Source organism: Vanacampus margaritifer, chromosome 4 (genome assembly GCF_051991255.1).
Source record: "Vanacampus margaritifer isolate UIUO_Vmar chromosome 4, RoL_Vmar_1.0, whole genome shotgun sequence".
NCBI lineage: Eukaryota > Metazoa > Chordata > Actinopteri > Syngnathiformes > Syngnathidae > Vanacampus > Vanacampus margaritifer.
The window spans coordinates 18,334,478-18,355,764 of NC_135435.1; the positions used below are offsets into that span (position 1 = coordinate 18,334,478).

Here is a 21,287-nt window from a genome sequence, read left to right on the forward strand (position 1 = left end):
TCTTTGGCGCCATCTTGTGGAATTTTGGTGTTGTTAGGTTTGATTTCTACTTTTTTTCCCCGATGGGCGACCAAGAGCAAGAGTAGACTACTTGTTACATTTGTGTGTGTAAATGCCAAAGGTGAATTTAATGACCTAATACTTGTTTGTGTGACACGCTAGTGCACATATTTTTGTGTGTGATGTCACATCAGTGTGTGCTAGTGTTTTATTTAGGCTAGTATGCTAGCTAGTAGCTAATCACATTAATGAGCCTCAAATAGTTATTTTTTTTTGTATTGAGATAATTTCCTTGAGTAGTAGTAGTAGTAGAATAAATAAATCCGTGAAGTTAGCTTTATGTTTTACATTTTTTACAAATGACAAATCCCTCACCAAATAGTTTATACACTTTTCTCATCAAGGCATTTACATGGTATCACATTTAATAATTCTCAATATTCAAACCTGAATAAATTTTATAAAATTGGTACATCACCGTAAAAAAAAAAAAAAAAAAAATGCATGCAAAATTGCACACAAAAAAAATCCACGAAAAGTGAACCGCGTTATAGCGAGGGAACACTACATTCCATGCATGGCCATGTTTTATGGCGCTCTCAGATTTATGTGGTAACTTGGAAGTCAACCCTGCAAGACAGAATCAATGGAGACCTCATGGATACGCTTTTGTTTGTTTATTTGTACACAATTGAGCATTTTTTTCAATGTGTGGAAAAAAAAAAAAACGTTACTGCGTGCCACTCAACAATGTGAGCCATTAATGTAAATGTGGTGCTTGGAAACAATGAAACAAAAACAATAAAAAAAGGGGATGGGAGGGAAAGAGACAATTTTGGCATTTTTAAACCGATAAACAAATAAATAGAATTAAAAGCTATGTAAATCTTTCATGGGCTAAACTACGTAAAACAAACTATTACGTGCAAAGACACTTGCTGTTAAAACATAATTGTGCTAACTTCATACAAAAGAAACAATTAAACATTAAAAACATTTTTTTTCCCAATTCACAATGCTTGACCAGAGCTAAAACGTAAATAAATAAAGTTCTGTTCTTTGAACTGCAGCTTCACATTGTTGTTATCAAAACGCAAAAACGCTGCATTCGGCTTTAAACACTTGTAAGGCAGCAAAGGCGACATGGCGGCGGGAAGCCACCGTTCAATTGGAGGAACGTTCCTCTTTCTGCTCCTGAATATCAGAAACAGCAACACATTGTAACGCTTTGACCTTTTTAGTGTAGTGGTAGGACCGACTTTGATCAACAAGTCCTGCAACTTGTTGCTCATCTGCAGGGATGGTTCTTAACGCCAACATTCCGACATGGACAGCTGGTCAAACAAGACTCTTGAGATTGTGTCATACAACAAATCAATTCCACCTCGTATACAAACACGCACACATTACGAGTTGAAGCGAAGCTCAAAGCTCATCGTGGTTGCGGGTGAGGTCCTCTCCGTAATTGGTGGCTTGACTTCCTACAAACATGTTCCAATTCTCCAGGATTTCTTCTTTGGTCAACATCTGGTCCTGAGAAATAATGCAAAAATACCGTTACGGACTCATGTGACTGCAATCGCATGAAGCCAAAAGATGGCCGCGACGCGCAACTTAAAATGCAGAAGACGAAAGGATTAGCCAGTAAATAGTTCCTCATTCGCTGACACCCATGTCACTCACCAGGCCCCGCCTTTTAAAGCCATAGGCACTCAAAGTCATAGATACTAAAGTTGAACATAGAAAAAAATAATTTGATCAACAATTGATCACTGATTGCTGTTTAATTATATCTTAAAAGAATTGAGGCAAAATGTGGTTCTGTATTGATTATGTTTGAATGGGTTTGCACCTGACGTCAACTACGGACCATTGAGCTACATCAACAGAAGAGGCCTTATTCTGCTCAGTACAGTACTGGCGTAGAAAAAGGATTTTGGTAGATTCTCCAATCTCAATAATAATCATAAATACGTACATTCATTTTCCACTTTGTAAAGGAAAGTCACACACACCATACATTTGTATCAAAATTGCGGGTCAAGAAGTTGTACCTTGTCCTGGTCCGACTCGTAGACCAGGTGTCGCGCCTCGGCCTGGGCATGGTCGTAGTTTTGCGGCATAATCCACTGGCGGATTTCCTCCCGGTCCATTTTACCGTCTTTGTTCAAGTCTCTGAAGTCGGAGAACTGATCCCTCTCGGTTTTGAGCCAGTCCGGCTCCGGCCCGCCGTCCTCGTGAGCAAACATGTCGGCTGAAAGCGGAGACATTGTTTGCTGTGAATATAACCTTCCAAGTCAAACCCCTCCAAATATGGTACGATAACACTTTTTATTTGCATCTACTGCTTGAACCCACCAACGTACTCGTCCTCGTCCACGTGTCCGTCGCCGTTCTTGTCAATGTCCTCCAGTGTTTCCTGCATCGGGCACAACGAGTCGATGTCACTAACGAGGGGTCAACGGCAGCCGGAACTTCCACTTTGACTAATAAAGGCAGAAACAAGTTGCCCTCGGCAGTGCGACTCAACACGAGGGTCACTTTACAGCTGGGCTGGCGCACTGACACTACAATTACAAGACACTCTGCTGATGTGGACCAAACACATTTAAAGCACATACTGCGACCAAACCCTTAAAGCCCCGCTAGACGTCTTTTGTCTGCCGTGAGACTTCACATGCTCAGTAACGACGCATGTCAGGTGCAACGCATCGACACGTGCGGTAAACTCACAGATGCAGATTTTTCTGCAGGTGGGATGCCCTCGCTGAACCCTGATGAATATTTAACAGACGTGTAGAATACATCAGAATAATAATATACCAGCTCCATCAATATTGTAAACTCGATCCGAAAGGTTGCATGCGGGAGAAATGCTCAGTAAAACAAAATGTAATGTATAGCGCACCACGAGGCAGTGCACTGCGTTTCAGTTGCACGCTACACACACACACACACACACACACACACACACACACACTGTTCGTCGGAAATGTCAACATCAAACCTAAACACACAAACGCATCTTTTTTTAGTACATTCTGTTTGAGTTGTTTTTTTTAATTCGAAACGAAAGGGCCGGTAATCTGCATGGAATTTTTCCTTTTTAAAAGTCAAAGTACTTGTAGTAAATTCCCAAAAAATATTACCGTGGTGCCTTGAGATATGAGTTGAATTTGTTCTCGGACCATGTTTATAGCTAAAAACACTTGTATCTCAAATCATCTTTACTGGAAATGCTATTCCACCATTCTCACAAAAAACTAAAAAAATATATTTTTATTTGGTTTTTAATAAGGAGAATATTTCACTATAAATAATATGATAAGAACAATATTATTTTAAAACACATAATAACTAGGGATGGGCGAGTACCAATACCAGGCCTTATCTCAAGGTATAGGTACTCGCGACAGCAGCCGATACCAGTAGCAGCCGCCCTCTTGTGGCCATCTTACACTCTAAAAACAGTTGGGTCAAAAATAACCCAACTATGGATCAAAAATAGACTAATCCTCTACTTGGGTCAATTTGACCCAACTTTGAGTCAAGAAATGGGTCTTTTTGTGTAAAAAAACTCATAAATATTGGTCAGATCCTTTACTTGGGTCATTTTGTATAAAACAACCCAGAAAGTTAGGTCAAATTGGCCCATAATATAGATCGGTCCATTTTTTATCTATAATTGGGATACTTTTGACCCAACTGTTTTTAGAGTGTATGAAATTAGAAATGAGAAGAATTTAAAATTAATTTCATGCAATTTTAAGGGGAAATGCTACATAATCAAAAGTACTAGTGGTAACTGCACTTGGTATCAATGATTATTTAAGTTGAGTACCCTGACTTGGCCACTGAGGGCCAGTATAATAGTCATGCAAACAAAAACAAAGACGAGTTTCACAACTACTATCAGTGACAGTAAGCTACAGTAATATTAGTTGTTTTTCACAGAGGATAAAGAATATCTCCCTGTGACGACGGTTATGTCTGTCTGTGTATTACAGCACCATCTGTGTTCAAATATATGTTGCCTAATGTGCTATAACGGCCAAATTGATACTATTCCATTTTACATTGTTTGTTAGCATTAAGCTAAGTAAGCAGATGAAGCAAAGCTATGCGGCTGTTTTCAATCTAAGTTAAATTATTTTTGTTTGATGTTTAGCTTGACAGTAAACAAACCGGGTCACGCATATCTCAAGGCATGAGTGATATAAAAAAAAATAGATTATTAACTCATTTGCTCCCCAAAATTTATAAATATGTTCTATTTTAAATATTGCCATGTTCCCAAAAAAACGTTTTTTATGCTAGAGCATACAGAAGGCTTTGATGCAGCCTCTAAACTGAAGAGAACGCTTAAAGCAATGGTACTTATTTCAAAAACGGAGAGCAGGTGGCAGCAGAGTATAAGAGATCAACCAGGGCCATGTTGCAAAAAGCTCTTTCACCCACTGTTTTAAACAGATTTGTGAATAATGATGAAACTTATATATAACTATATTGTAATGCGAATTGCTGCAAAACGGAAACAGAAATATACTTTTTTCCTGATGAAAAAAGAGACTCAAATCTTTCTTTTGCTAGGTTCAATGTTTTTATAGTAATAGAACACAATATTCTGTGGGCCTTGCAAAATCAGTCAAAATCCAGTAAAACAGCCGTGAGCAAAGGGGATTGCTTCAGTGAAAATGGCTGGGAGTGAAAGAGTTAATGTGGCTGCTTCTTTTTTTTTTTTTTTTACTCAGCTTCAAAATTCAAGAGCATATGCCATCATTTAATCATACATTAAAACTAAATTGCCCATTGACTGGCTGCAACCAAGCAAGCCTCTTTCAAATGTCTTTTGGTGTTGCATCATCAGTGATGTCACATGGGGGGGGGGGGGGAGGTGTTAAAACAGAGGAGTCTGTTCCAACAGTGGTCCACATGACCACTTATTAGCTTCATTTGGCCCGATCGGAGAGATGCCAAAGGCTGAACAGTTGCTCGGTACCCTTCGGTGACATCATAAAAATGAGACTTTAATTATTAACTGCGTCAAATGGGTAGTACAACTTTTATGAACACGGCAGCATAGTGCCTTACTGCGAAACATTTCCCACGCAACTTCTCCGTGAGGCCAAATTCATATTTAAAGATCGAGTGTTAAATGGGACAGCCAGTACATCCCTCTGGACCCGCTCCCAAAAAAAATATACAAAGTATCATTTGAAGGGCAGACTTAAAATGTGATTTGAATTCTACATATTTATCAAAGCAGCCCATATGATGGGACCCGCAAGGTGCTAATAGAAGTCTCACCTGCACCACAATCTCCTTCATGTGGTCAAACTCCTCGGGGTGCAAGAAGGCTGTGAACTCTTCCCTGTCAGCCGCCTGGTCCCCGTTCAGATCAGCTGTTTTGAACCTCCTCTCGTCACGGGGAAGCATCTTCTTGAAGCTGAACTGGTCGTTCGTATCGTCAAACTCTTCTGGATTGGCTGAGTACACAAAAACAGTTTCAATTTGATGAACTCCCCTTTTTTTTACGTGGAGTCGTCAAATTATTATTTTCATCAGGTGAGATGTCAAAAAGCTTACCAAAGTATGTGCGATCTCATTTTTTGGTGTTACTGTCACAAAATCTCACTCGCTTTAGTGTAGATTTGGAAATCACAACACAAAAAATAAATGTTTTTTGTTATTTGATAAGTGCGGATACAACTCAGCCCTCAGTTTCAAAAAGGTTGGTGACTCAAATTTGGGCCAATTCCACAGTGGAGTTCTTCAATGTATGAGTCCTAGCAATCAACCAAAATGGCTGACTTCCTGTTCAGTTTCGTGCATGGCTTCTTCAGAGTTTTCCGTGCGTCATGTTATGATATAAAAGTCTACCCACACACAACTGCCTAAACATGTGACTTTTGTGCTCTAATAAATTGTACACTAATCCCTTGAGTGTTTCCTACCAAGGTAGTATCCATAGGTGGCTTGCTTGTATTCGTCCCATGAGATCTTGTTGTCTTTGTTGAGGTCATAATCAGCCCAGACCTTGGCCACATTCTCATAAACGTAACGCTTCTGGACACGTTTGATCCACGCTTTGAGCTCGTCGGCGGTGATGAGGCCGTTGGCGTCGCTGTCGATCCGCTGCACTATTTTACTGCAAAGACAATTTATGAGTTACTATACCTGAGGATATTCCAAGACAGTGGAAACAGAGCAGAAAGAATATAGGCCTGGGAGTATTGTTAGACGTTGTGGTTATGTGTGTTGCTGTTTAGTGTATGTAAAATTAGCAGTCATTTAAAAGGTGTACAACTGCTAGCCCGCTAATAACAGTCAGCGTTATGTTAGCATTGTGCTATCTGACTTTGGTTATCAAACAATTTAGTTGAACATTTTGCTGTTTCAATATACAGTGGTACCTCGGCTCACGAACGCTTCAGCTCACGAACTTTTCGCCTCACGAACATTAAATTCGCGAGCATTTTGTCTCGGCTGACGAACCAAATCACGCGACACGAGAAATCACGAGAAGCTGACGCACGCTCACGGCGTCCCAGTTCGTCGCCCCCTTTGTTTGAGTGTGGACGTGGTTTGTGTTCGGTAGACATTTTGGATCATTTTGGAGTACTTTTGGAGTGTACTTTTGTTACCATGGGACCGAAAAAGACCCCACCACAGGCTAGTGTTAAGCCTAAGAAGACATTGAAGAAAATTACGGTCGAGCAGAAGAAGGAGATCATCGACAAACACGAACGAGGTGCGCGTTTGTGTGACTTAGCATCCCAGTACCAGTACGCTAAGTCTACCATTGCTACCATCCTTAAGAACAAGGAAGCTATTAAGGGTGCGTGTGTGTCTAAGGGTGTCAGAGGATTTGATTCGCCTTCAAGAGGACAAGCAGAAGGAAGCCATTCAGGAGTTGTCATGTGAGGACGAGGAGGAGGAGATGGCTGCAGCATCAAGTGAGAGCATCAAGACCATGTTAGCAAAGTGGAGTGATGTGCAGGCTTTTATCGAACAGTACCATTCAGAAAAGACTGTGGCTATGAGAATCATCAACATGCTGAATGATAATGTGATGCCTCAGTTTCGTAAGACCTTACAACTCAGAAAGCAACAGGTGTCAATTAAGAGGTTTTTAGTCAGCAACAAGGATAAAGAGTCTCCTAAGAAGCAAAGAAGAGAAGCCACACCGGAGGACTCTCCTTCCAAACAGTAACTCCCTCCCTCCCTCCCTCCTCCTCCATTCCATCAAGCCTTCAACTACTGTACCATCACAAAGGCAAGTTGCAAGTTTTGCAAATAAAAACACTTTATTATACAGTACACTGTATTTCTTTAATTACAATACAATAGCACATTTATTATACATAAAATAAGGTATATTTTGTGTAGTTTTAAGGCTTTTTTAGTAGAAAATTGTGTTTTATGGGGACCTGGGAACGGATTATTCTCATTTCAATGGTTTCCTATGGGAAATAAATGTTTGGAAGACAAACTTTTCGGCTCACATACTCTCTGTGGGAACCAATTAAGTTCGTGAGCCAAGGTACCACTGTATAATGTTTATTTTCATTTGGATGGATGCATCAGTTTTAGAGTACAATTCAAATGGTAATGAAATATAAAAAGCTTGACGCACGTATGCTGTACTCCTATTTGAAAAAGTCTTTTAACGATCGAGTCTTTTGCGTTTCATGATATGTGATAATTTATTGACAGTGATAGCAGGTGCTAAGGGATACTTTATTAATTAATTTGTGTTTCAATGAGTTTGAAAGTGTTTAAAGTAGCACTAAGGAACTTTTCAACCTTAATAAAATATTTTCATAACTCTTCTGATAAAACATCGACTTAAAACTAGTTGAATGGTAGCTTTGCCATGGCCTGAGGGGATCGGTATCATTTTTACTGGCACTTAACTTTGAGGAGGATGGTAGGAACATTGACACACAAAAGACTACAAATGTGCTGACTGCTTTATGGCATATGTCACTTCCGCCTTTACCCATTCATTACAAAGACGGAAGTCAATTTGACTGGCGTAAGCTAAAAAAATGACGCAATGCGCTTGTCCTCATGGGAAATGCGGTCTTCCTTCAGGCATAACATTATTCTTTTGTCCATATGGCGCCGTATATAATCAACACAAACTGAAAACTCCTTAGCGTTGCTTTAAAGTATGAGGGAGGAAAATACTCACTGAAATGAGGTTATGCTCATGTCATACAGGGCAGTGGGCTGTACAACTTCTGAGGCATTTTTTTTTTTTCAATTAATGTTGGTTGAATTGTAAATTTCATCAGGAGTACACATATTGGTAATTTCACACTTTTCAGCAGCACTTTAACATTCATAAAGTCAGCATATTCTCAACAGGACATGTATTTCAAAACTATCGGTGAAGTTTTTTATTTTATTTTACACCATGAGAGGAGGGGGAAGTGGGAAAGTGGGAGGGGCAGGAGCCCAATTTAAGCTAAGTATTCTTAGACTCCAGTTGCCACGTTGTGATGTACCAGGGGGTCCTCCCACTCTCAAAGAGATCCCTTTTAGCCACGTAACAAAACATGAAAAGAAACGATTACATGTCTTTTAGTGAAGAAAGCACTGCTGTCTTGTGACTGACAATTGGAGTCCAAACATCATCAGCTCCAAAAATGCTTCTTTAATGATGATCCATAATTCAAATCAAGTCATTAGGTGTGTGTGGGAATACGACGGCGGAATACTAATAAAGTTTTCTCCTCAGCTGGCATGCATTGCACACATTTGTCGTGCGCTTGAGCTTTGTTAGTAAATATTAATGAACAGTTACACGCAACGCACTTGCTCAGCTGGAGAAGTGTAGACTAGAGTGAGTGTGCGTGATTTACAACAAACACGCTCACGCACGTTGGCTCCACTTTGGCGAAGGGTGTGAAACGGGAAAGGCATCCTGACTTACCCGAGCCTTTCTTTGCTCTCCTCCGGGGTGAGCTGGTCGAACGTCCTGGCCTCCTCCTTGCCCAGGAAGGCCTCGTGGTCGTATTGGAAGCTGTTGTTGTCTTCTTGAGTTCTCTCGTTCAGGTTGGTTTCGTAAATGACTCGCTCTTTCTTGGCGGTGGGCTTCCCGTGTGCCGAGGCGATCCACAGCAGCAGCGCGCATACCAAGCCGAACACCTCCATCATTCAGCAACCAGCACGGCCTTTTGTCACTACAACTTCGCCTCTCCGCAGTGCTCCTAAATGGTCTTTCTTTTGTCCTTCGGTGCTAACGACACATCTGAATTAAACTACTTCAAATTTGGCACACTGAACACGGAAGAGACCGATCCGCAAAGCTCAGACGGCTTTAAGTTTAAGTATTTACGCAATCAGTTTGCCTGTGGAGGGGACAAAACCAGGCGGTGACTTCCGGTCTATTCCTAACTAGCCAATCAGAGTGTAGCTTGAAGAAGGGCTCACCCACGCCTCTCTGTAACCACGCACGTTATTGGTCAGACGTACGCGAGAGGAATTTCGGCGCCACGTTGCAAGCTAGCTGCAACGCAAAATACTGTAAAAGGATGTGGCTGCATGTTGAGAATAGATGTAGAGTGTTTTTCTTCTTCTTTTGCTCTCATCAGCATCAGGCAGCGAAAAACAGTTTAATGTGTCAAAGATAATGTATGTTATTGTTTGGGTACTTTAAAGCCTTGCTGTGTCTTATCATGCACCAAATATCTCCGTTAACAAAGATTTGAGCCCCCAAAAGTTTCCCCTTGTATTTTATCCAAGTTGTGTGTATTTGGGTCGGTTGAAAAACTAAAAGTGGAGCTATCACGCGGGCACTAAGTACAAAAATAGGTCACCGGAGCACCCAAAATCAAAGCAAATGATGAAAATGCTTGATTTAGTAGTCAAGTTCTACTGTGTTTTAAAATAACAAAAAGTCACTAAACTTACACAAAGAACTTTATCAGAGCATAATTTGAATTTCCTGTCTTCTTGCCTTTAACTGGCACAGCAGCCAATCATCTTGAAGCAGCACATAATAATATCGTTAGCCTAATAGCATAGTTGCCAAGGTCATGAACTTTGTCTGAAAACATGAAAAAAAGAAAACTCAACAAATTCAACAGTTCAGATTCAACCTTTACGGTCATGGTAATCATGACCTGGATGACTGAAAGTCTACACAGAAAAGAAAAAACCCAATATATTTGCAAGCACATTGGTAGTTTTTATTGTTATCATGATGGTAATTCAAAAATGACTCATACTACCAATACGCTACCAATATTTTATTGTACAAAGTATTAAGACGAGAGCTGTCAAAGGATTCAATATTTAATCAGATGAATCACACCTTAGAACTTTGCTTAATCACGATTAACCGCTTAATTAAAAAAAGCTTTTAATCAACATTTAAAGAGCACCTGTTTGGTCTTCATTCTTTTGACATTTAATGTTATGAGGACATCTTCAACATTTTTTCATCCACTGCACACGCTCAACCTTTTTCTTTCACTTTCAATTAATTACTTGCATGATTTCAAATGGATGAAAAAATGACCCCGATAGTTTGACATGAACAAATATTCTGAAAGTCATACACAAACATTTATTAAATGCGTTACTTGAATGCATGTAGTTTCAACCTGTGCTACTTTTAACGCCGCCAACTAAAGGATCATCATGTAAATAAACGATCAAACAGTGTTATAGGTGGTCCATATATTGTGTGCTACGTTTTCAGTAAGTCTCATAACAAGTTTGCTTGGACAGTCAGTGGGTGTGACCATATCTACTCGTAGAAGAATCACATTACTCATCGACATATCAACATGCTGTAATGTGGAAGAGCAGAGTCTGTAGCCTCCAAACAACTTGCTGACACTGCCATGCCTAATCCTTAGTCGTGGGCAGGAGAAACATGTATTTTGCCATTCGACATTAGCATAATAAGCCAGCACATGGCACATTGCTGTTTTGCATAAATAGTACACCCTAGTTTATAAAAGGGCCCTGAGGCTAACTAGGCTCTTTATTCAATTAATGAATACTTCATGTATTTAAATTAGTCCTGCCTGGTCAATTCAAATTAGTGTGTCACCAGACATGAACAAACACAAAAGTGTGTGTGCGTGTGTGTGTTTTACTAATGTTGTGAGATGCATCCTTTAAATTTACAGTTGAACCTCCAAAATTAGTTTAAAATTGTTAGTGAAACAAAATGTAATGAGAACCATCCTAGTTAGTAAACCTGGTAAAGTAAAAAAAAAAATGTGTTATACAATATCCGTGGTTCTCAAAAGTTTTACACCAAGAACCTGCCTAAAAAAATACTTGGCTGAAGTATGACCAATATTTACTTGTAAATACAGTATGATTAAAAAAAAAAAAGGCAAAAGTTGTCTTCCTAAAACTTTATTTTTATTTTTATTATTAATCTTATCACTGTGGGTGTACTTAAACAATGTTTCAATTAATACGTGTTGCTTGTTTTAAAAAATGTACTTCTTTTTTGTGTGTTGAAATTAAAAGTTAAATTCAACCAAACTGCATTGGATTAAAAAATAATTAAAAGGGATACTTGACTCCATTTTCAGCAGTGAAAAGTTAATATTTTGTCCAGAATTTATTTGACAACTTCCTTATTTTTCATGTACAGTTAATACATTTAATAACAATTTTTTCCACTTGCAGTTGACTGTAGATGACATCACCTGTGCTGAGGAAGTAGGTAACGACCAATCATAGCTCACCTGTTTTCTGGATTTGGTCAGCAAACTGAGCCACGATTGGTCATTACCTACTTCCTCAGCACAGGTGATGTCATCTTCAGCCGACAGCAAATGGAAAAAAAATAGTTTTTAAAGGTATTTATTGTTTATAAACAAAATTGAGGTTATCACATTCATTATAGACAAAATATGAACTTTTTACTAGGGGTGGGAATCCGATTTTTTGGTCTGCAATTCGATTCAGAATTGATTTTCTATTAAGACCGAGTTTTTTATTCAAAATGATCTGATTGACAATGATTTTTGCTTCAATCTATATACAGTATGTGCAAGGAATTGTAATGATCTACTCCAGTCTGACTCGCTAATGCTAATTAGCGCGCTACTCGCTGCACTTTTATCACTCAAAAGAATGGCTCCACACTGCAACAAAACTACTTTTATTGGAATAACTTGATTGTGACTTTTTCTTTCTACTCTCTAATGTGGCTACAACTTAACAGTGTATTAGACCGCGTGGAACCACACTGCCACTCAGTGGCCAAACCGGGTACAACACGAACAGCGCTCCAAATAAAGGCACACACAGACAAAGGCAGACAAAGACAGTATAAAACAATTCAAATAAAATCGATTTTGGGACATTTAAAATCGATTCTGAATCATACTAAATGAGAATCGCGATTCTTATGAGAATCGATTTTTTGGCACACCCCTACTTTTTACTGCTGAAAATTGTATCCCTTAAAAATCACTGACTGTAACGTGATCCACAATTCAGAACGTATCATATTTTGCAACATGCAGTTATTCATTTGAAAAATAGTTATGAAATGCCACTAGGTGGTAGTGTTGCTTTGCAGTTGAATCGTTTTTAGTTATATTTAGTTCTATTATACTGTGGTTAATTTCTATTTATACAGACATATTTTTCAGCCAGGAACAAATTAATCCACTTGTTTGTCATAGGTAATCCTTTTTTCTTTTCTTTCTAAATGGAAAAAAACGTGGACAACTTGACAGTCAATGGATGACACAAAACTTCTATTTGACTGGACTGCTACATACAACAAAAATAATTCAAATACAGTTTATGCAGCAAAGACTATATTAATATAATTATTTGTATTGATATTCAATATGATGATTCTTTATAGCCCCAAACCACACGAAAGCCCAGCTTCAAACCTGAGCTGCGGGGTTACCTTTCATGGATTTTAAAGCAAGTTTGTGAGTTAGCATCGATGTCAAACAACAGTAACATTGCCCCAAACAACTTTAAAATGTTGCAGGGAGGAAGTAGAAGAGTGGCTTTCAACATGAATATTTCACTGTAGGAAAGCACGGGGGTGGGGGGCGCGCAGCTACAGGGATGTTCAGTTAACCATGACATTACACACACACTCTGCACAAGGCATTTGGTTAATGTAATTAAGAAAACCCTATGGTGGGAGACACACAGCATTAGTGTCCAGGATGTACACTTCTGTTTTGGCCTTCTCCTGGCCCACGCTCACGACCACATATTGGAGATTCTATTAATTTAATTTACTAATCATTGTTTCTGCTTCACGAGCTGCAGAGTTTGTTTAAACACTGGGGATTTTATCCGAATATGCGATTATTATAGCTGCATTAATAACTGAGCTTTATGGCTGTGGATGTGATTGACGCCACAATATATCGTTAATTTGGGGTACGCAAATCTTTTAATTAGCTGCTTATGTGTTATTTCTACATTAATACACCTCTGGATAATTACTCGGAACCAATACAGTGCTGTTTTTAGTATATCATGAAGCCACAATTCTCTAGATTGTTCCCTTTAAAATGGATTTAATAAACTTTTAATTTAATTTTTTAATTTTGAAGTTTTACTGCTAGCTACCGTTAGCTAGCATTTTCCTAGCTACCTTAGCAGTTAAGTTATGCAACAATAACTCAAACAAAATAGCTAAAGAACCAATAATGATGGACAAAAGATACAATGCAGGGACAATTTTGAAGTTTTACTGCTAGCTAACATTAGCGAGCATTTTCCTAGCTACTTTAGCAGTTAAGTTATGTAACGATAACTAAAACAAAATAGCTAAAGAACCAATAATGATGGACAAAAGATACAATGTAGAGACAATTTTGAAGTTTTACTGCTAGCTACCACTAGCTAGCATTTGCCTAGCTACTTTAGTAGTTGAGGTATGTAATTATGACTAAAGCAAGGTGGCTAAACAACCACCAATGACTACAGCGGAAAGTCTAACAATGCTGATCAATCTTAGATTAGTTTGTATTCCAAGTAATAATTTATTCAACCGTTGGATTAAAGTTTAGATAGATGCGTTGAAATTTCATGAAATTTGCTAAGGTATAGCAAACAGATCAATCTCTGGGCGGTGTGAGTTTTGAGCCCAAACTTTTCAAAACGGAAAATCATGCCATGGCATTCATTTCAGTGATTCCACTGTACTTTCTATGCCTTTATTTGTGAACATTTTATTTGCAACAACTACGTTTTATTTAGCCACTGTTCTGAGCATTTGGTTTATTTTCCAGCCTTCTCTACAAATTGGCAGTTGTGTTCTTTGGATGCATTATTCTCTTTCTGCAGGTCAGCCAAAGAATGTTTATTTGACTGAACAATAACAGTGAATATATGTCTCTCATCACACAATTACCCCTCCGCCATTTGCCCCCTCCCCACCGCTGGGACTTTTCACAGTTCTAATAACTCACCACCCCCACTATTCTAGATAGATTAATAAACTTCTCATTGCTGCCACGGAGGAGAAAAGAAACCTTTGCTCTGTTTAATGACAACTGTAAAGTGGAGGCAATCATGGGATGCCTCCCGTGACATTTCCCCCCCGCTTCCTGTTCGCTCCACTTATCTCAGACAAATGGCCGTGCCAGGCCGCTATCGAGATGAAGCGTTTTCCCCGAGTCATTACGTCTGTCACTGGGGCCATTTCCATATTGAAAAATCTAAAACAATAAATGACACCCAGGCCTTTAATAACTGTGAGGGAATCATATTTGGAAAATTGCATTGAAGCAATAACCTTTTCTCGCTGTAATTAGATGACAGAGGGGGTCCTGGTTTTAATTAAGTCAGCAATTTATAGCCGCGCGGACCATACCTCAGTGTGCTGATTAGTATAGGAGGGATCACAGAACAGCGTTGGCTCAATTTGAGAAGATTTGATCTAGTAATTACTGTGTTATATGGCAAAGTCCCGCGCCAGGCCTCCGAGTCCAGGCTCGTGTGTGGACGCGGCGCTCCGTGAAGCGTGGCCGCCCTTGCCGCCGTTACTCACGCCGCAAATACGTGGCGAGCAAGCGTCTGTCTGAATAGGTCTTCAAAGGAGGTCATCAATGGCGACATAATGTTTGAGGAGGTGTATTAAGGTGGAATTGTCATTGTCAGGCCCCCGTTTGTCAAGCGGTGGGCATCGTTTTTACGCCTCCACTTAATTGATACCCCCCCCCGGTCAGTGTATTACGCTAACATTTGCACGAGGGGCCAGAACAGTTAAGGATGCTGTTTTAGTGCCGTGTTAATAAACGTGGCCATTTACTGTCAATTTATGTCCTGACAGGTCGTAATGAAGACCATGAAAAGAAGATTAGCTGGAGCTGTTGTGGTGGACCGTCTGGGGACGCGCCGTGATGAGGCTGCAGGGACCGGCGGCGCCTGTCGTGTGAGCTGGCGGTCCTCTGGCGTAATTCCGCCGCCGTGATCGACATTAATGTTGCGCTTTTCGGAGAGAACGGTGAATTTGTGCTGCATCTTTTGGGAATATGACATTTAGCACATTGTGAGGATGCGTTGCATGTACGGAAGAAAGAATTCCACTTGGAGAAAAGGTTAGGATCACAAAAAAAATGTGGAGTAAACATTTTTGACTGGTTAATTAATTACGCTGGAACGTACTTGCAAATATGCTCAACCTTATTACGTTTCAATGTACTTATATATCATAATATGTTTGAACATACATGCTAAAAACTTAGCATTTTTCCCATAATGCCACGGGGTATGGACTTACGCATGCGCATACACCATTATGGCATTATGGGAAAAGATGTCGAACGGAAATCATGCACTGCAAAAAATTAACTCATTCACTGCCATTGACGGCTATATACTGTACGTCCCAAAAAAAAATTCCCTAGGGGGGAAAATTATTGTACATTTAGAACAGATATAAAATTTTGATTAATCATCACTTAACTAGTGAAGTCATGCGATTAATTATGATTAAAAAATGTAATCGCCTGATGCCCCCAGTTCTTAATAAACTTTTAAAAACACGATTCGATTCCGATTCAGAATCGATTTTCGATTAAGAAAGATTTTTGATTCAAAATCATTTGATTGACAATGATTTTTGCTTCAATTTTAAAGATGTTCAAGGAATCGTAATGATCTACTCCAGTCTGACTCGCTAATGCTAATTAGTGCTCGCGGCACTTTTATCACTCAAAAGAACGGCTCCACGCTGCAAAAAAACAACTTTTATTGGAATAACTTGATCGTGACTTTTTCCTTCTATTCTCTACTAATGTGGCTACAATTTAACAGTGTATTAGACTGCGTGGAACCACACTGCCCCTAAGTGGCCAAATCAGGTACAACATGAACAGCGCTCCCAATAAAGGCACACACAAACAAAGGGAAGACAGTATAAAATAATTTAAATAAAATCGATTTTGGGACATTTAAAATAAATTCTGAATCGTACTAAATGAGAATTGATTTTTTGGCACACCCCTACTAAAAGATATCCAACAAAAATCCGGCATCATAAAAATTTGGAATAAACAATGTTTACTTACTTATTTTTCAAATATATTGGTAGAGTGTAGGCCAAATGCTAGGAAAATAGCTTTTTTTTTTTTCTTGTGCATTCCCAAGTCAATACACCGTGGCATTATGGGAAAAAAGGTTTTAGCAATTACCCTCCAAGTAGCACCCTTGTCGTCCTGTATGAGTAGCCATGGTCAGAAAAACTGCCAAACACAATGTCAAATATGTGTTGAAAAGCTTACACCTGGTTGTGATCAGAGTGGAAACGCATGAAGGCCCCCCCCGCAGGACTTCATCCAATCTGAAATGCAAATCCCAGAGGCCTATTGGGAGAATGAGGTTAATTAATCCCAGAGGACAAATGAGTGAGCAAGGGGCTCCTCAGCCCCCAAGATCTCCCCTCCATAAAGGTCACACTTCACAGTAGGAACAACGCATGTGTTGGCCCTCTGTGAACTTCTCATCTCTCCCCTCAAAACATCCAATTGGATCTCTTCTTTCAATCAGTGGGACCGCCTCGCCCCAGAACAAGCCCTGGGACGTGCTCGGACATTAAGTGCTAATACTAAACGTCGTACCCGAGGCTGTGAATCAGGATCAGATCCCGTGACAAGATGCCCTCTGAGGCTACAGAATCTGGTGCGAAATATCCGCTGCTGGCTTTTCATCGTTTGTGTTCTGATGCTAGATTCTGTCTTCAGGCCTGCGTGTGTCTGTCGTCACCGTGACCTGTGATTTATGGGTCATCCCTCTGCGCCAACGTTGCAGTCCAGTGGACTTCAGTGTTTTGCTCACACCATTTGATATGCTCCGTTTCATGTTGAGCGTCTCGCTCTTGGTTTGGAGAACTTCAGAAATAATTTGTCGTATTCCTTCGTTTGAGATCTATTGAGTCTAGAGAAATGCAGCATAGTCAATCTTGAATTTGATGGATTAACTGTTTTGCAAAATTGGATTATGCTTAGTGCTAACGACAGTTGTTAACCTCTTGTAGAACAGTTTAAAGGGGTTTGGAGTGTTTAAACTGCTAGCAAGATCTAAATGTGGTCTCAATTTACTAATACCTCCCCCAAGGGTCACTGACCTAAGCCACGCCCCTTACCAACATGCATGAGTGTGGCTTATGAAAGTGCATAGTCCTGATAAATAGTCACAGAGAACGCATATCCATTTAAAACAAAATAGCATTAGCAATTCTAAGATAGCAATGTTGGTAGCATGACTAATTCGTGATGATATCGGTTTGACTTGTGTGTGCTGTCAAACGATTACATTTTTTTTAACTAACTCATTCACTGCCATTGACGGCTATTGACGTCAAAAATTCATTTGAACTATTTCTATTAGTTTAACATTTTTTTCTCACTTTTGTTAACAAAAGTATGAAAACCTAGAAAAACATTTTTTATTGTACATTTAGAACAGATTATGATTAATCATGAGTTAACTATTGAAGTCATGCGATTAATTACAATTAAAAATTAGGAGCGTCGGGCAATTAAAATCGTGATTAATTGCATGACTTTACGAGTTAACTCATGATAAATCACAAATTTTATATCTGTTCTAAATGTACAATAAAACAATTCTAGGTTGTCATATTCTTGTTGGCAAAAGTGGGAAAAAAATGTTAAACTAATAGAAATAGTTCAAATGAATATTTGACGTCTATAACCGTCAATGGCAGTGAATGAGTTAATTGATCGCACAATTTTCTGCAATTAATCGTGATTATTTTTCACTAATTAATTAAACTTTTTTTTTTTATTAATCACAATGAATCAATTTTTTTGTACTTCTGCTTCTACTTTTGTCTTTAAATCTAGTAACAGATATTAATTTATTTACTTAAAAAAAAAACTTTATTTCAAACAAATGACAATACAACAAAAGAGCATAATTTGACAATTGTGTCAAAAAACAAACAACAAACAGAGACATTTAATCAAGCTATTCCACAAGACAAGTAAGTGAAATATAACTATTTTCGTACTCCATGAATAATAATAATGACTATACCAAAGAAACTCATTTACAAAAGAAAATAATTACTGTTCGAAATGGAATAGGATGAAGCAACTGCGTATCGAGTCCTATCCCCATTTACTTGAGAAAAATCGTGGAATTAATGTAAAATCGTCAAATAGAAAGTATATTTATCATCAAAGTCTGTTCTAATAGCTTTCTTTGATCCTTGAATAGAATACTTCTGTAAAATACAGCTGTTAAAACAAAACGATCAAAGTGGACTCAGCTTTACGGGCCGTATTTTTTTTCCCATTGAAACAATTCTCAGAACTTCTCGCTTACGCGTTTAGTTTTGCTCATGAGCACTGCAAATAAAAAAGTAAAACTATCTATAGTTCATCTCCTTGCGAGTGACTCCTACAAATTTGGCTGCACATTGCTTTAACTGAGTTTTTTTTTTTTTAACTCTTTATCTCCAGAGTTAACGCTTTCATTTTGACAGCCCTACCTAAAAAAGGGTGATCATCTTAGCTCTCGAGCTCAGTGTTGCTGAAGCCCTTTTCACACTGCATTTAGCAAACCCATTCATTGTGTATGTGGTGTGGGACAGGGACCACGGAATGGAGCATTGCTGGGCGAGTGCAGTGTGAAAAGGGTCACTTTTACCACCTCTCAAAGGCAATTCAACATGGAGAGTCTCTACCGAGATGCCATTGAGCAAGGCAGTTAAGGACACTGTAAACTATTACTATTAACTGTGATGCATTTCATAACACTCGCAGTTCCTCGTGAAATATTGTTACGTAATCATGACTGACAAGCGATGACACACCTTTCAAGATATAAACGTCAGCGTTAAATGTAACATCTGATGTGCGATTCTGCCTCCATCCCGTCGACGGGACGCAGAGGCGGTTTTGGCTGCCGAGCGAGTTCCTCCCATGGGTTGCCACGCGGCTCCTGTCCCCCTCCACCATCCCCCATCCTCCTCTCTCTCTGCAGCTGGAGCTAGCAGGGCCAGATGCTACATGGCTGCACCACCCTCTGTCGCCCCTTCCCTCTTCCAGGAGGACGGTGCCCAGAGAGGAGGATGACAAACGCCTCTGCCTCCTCTTACTGACGGATTTGGACCACCTGACTCCAGCCCCGCTCTGTTCCAACCGCCAGCGCAAGATGTTGACTTAATGGAAAAAGGGGTTTGGCTGTCGATGGGCCCATATGCGTTTGTGTTGGGGAAATATGGCAGGCCAGCGTGTCTGTGTATCACTGTGTATCCGGTGCGCCCAATAGCATCGGCAGTGTGTCTTGTGTGTGTTTTCACGTAGCCCAGACTGCCGACATCCATCACGCAGTGGCGCTACTGGCAGAGAGCGGGACTCAGACAGCTTCACTAACACACGGTCGGTTAAATTGCCTGTTAAATTGTCTGGGTCTGTCGCTATCTTAGGTGTAGGTTAAAAAAAAGAAGCTGCACTTAACGGCAGGAATTGACAAGTAAATGTCAGTCAAAGAGGTGAGCGAGGGCAACATTACCATACAAAATAATGCAAAGGATGATGCCAAGGCTATTTGGAAGCATATTATTTAGCTTTATTTCATCTTGGTGATTTCATCCTATTATAATGTCATTCCTCAAAAAGATATACACAAAGCTGAGGCGAATTGCAGCATATTCATCACCCGTCACTTTTGCTCCCGTAATAATTAAAAAGATCATTTCAGTGCAGCCCGTGTGACATTTCTGCCTATGCAACCAGATGGAAAATTAAGACTCATTCTTTTAACATTACAGTTAATGGCCGGATTCCCCTCGCGTACCAGCGGAACCACGATTTGAAGGACAGTAACCCCTGGAAGGCGGGAAGTTAGTCAGCCTCATCTTATTATTAACACAAGTAATAATAAAAACAATCTTTAAAGAATTTGAGCCAACCTCACAATCAGTTTAATTATTCTAATTACACTGGATAGAAGTGTTTAAATCCAATCCAAACATATGCGTAATTACCAGAAACAACTTTGAGATTATTTTTTTCCCCCTCACACATATTTCATGTATTATTAATAGTATTTTTTGTATAAATATTCCAAAATGACTTTATTATTCATCTGTCTCGGCCGTGAATTAAAAACCTGTTCACAAGTTCATGTTTACCTCAAAATGATTAGAATTCACTCAAAGTGCAGAAAATCTAAGGCTGTCATTTATGTATTTATTTCATATTTATTTGTCAGAACATTTGTATGATACACAGCACACATTCACATTTATGCCCTCTCAAAGAGCCCTATTAAGACCTTGAATAAATTCTGCCTGCAACATAAACTCAGTCATCTTTTCCTCCTTTGACATGACAGGCAGCCAATGTAGATACATGTGTGAAGCATAAAATGAAAACTTTTTTAAATATGAAACCTTTTAACTATTAAATGTGACCTTTGGTCCAGAATGGGTTAGGATTTTTTTTATCTTCAGATGAGACTTTCTAATGTTTTGTTGTTGTTGTTTTTTTTTGGTACATTTCCTAATTTCCAGTTCCTTTATAAAGTTAAGATTGTAGCTGTATGTAACCCCCCAAAAACTTGTAACTAATCCAGTAAAAACATTCAACCTTAATATGTCATAATTGAAATCAATACACATACAAGGCAAGGTATTTTTTCTTCTCCCGTTCATAGTGTTGGAGATATCCAGTTAGCCGCTAGGGGGCAGAAAAGCTCCATTGATAGCAACTGGCGCAGCTTGTGTTTGGACCAGACAATTGCTTTTCTCTCTTCCTAATGTCTGAGGATGATTTTGCAAAATTTAA

General features: G+C 39.2%; 1 protein-coding gene and 1 long non-coding RNA gene across 2 annotated transcripts; one reads left to right on the top strand and one right to left on the bottom strand.

Annotated features, from left to right (window-relative positions):
- Window positions 1-662: 662 nt before the first annotated feature.
- rcn1 (reticulocalbin 1, EF-hand calcium binding domain) lies at window positions 663-9,396 on the bottom strand. The gene is made up of 6 exons (XM_077564333.1): window positions 8,942-9,396; window positions 5,955-6,148; window positions 5,308-5,486; window positions 2,359-2,419; window positions 2,055-2,254; window positions 663-1,533 (listed from the first exon to the last, which is right to left on the bottom strand). The coding sequence occupies exons 1-6, from the start codon at window positions 9,163-9,165 to the stop codon at window positions 1,426-1,428; spliced, it is 966 nt and encodes a 321-aa protein (XP_077420459.1). The 5' UTR covers window positions 9,166-9,396; the 3' UTR covers window positions 663-1,425.
- Window positions 8,819-20,927, top strand: LOC144050759 (uncharacterized). The gene is made up of 3 exons (XR_013293923.1): window positions 8,819-9,063; window positions 15,299-15,472; window positions 20,270-20,927. It is a non-coding gene; the product is annotated as an uncharacterized LOC144050759 (long non-coding RNA).
- The last annotated feature ends 360 nt before the right edge of the window (window positions 20,928-21,287 follow it).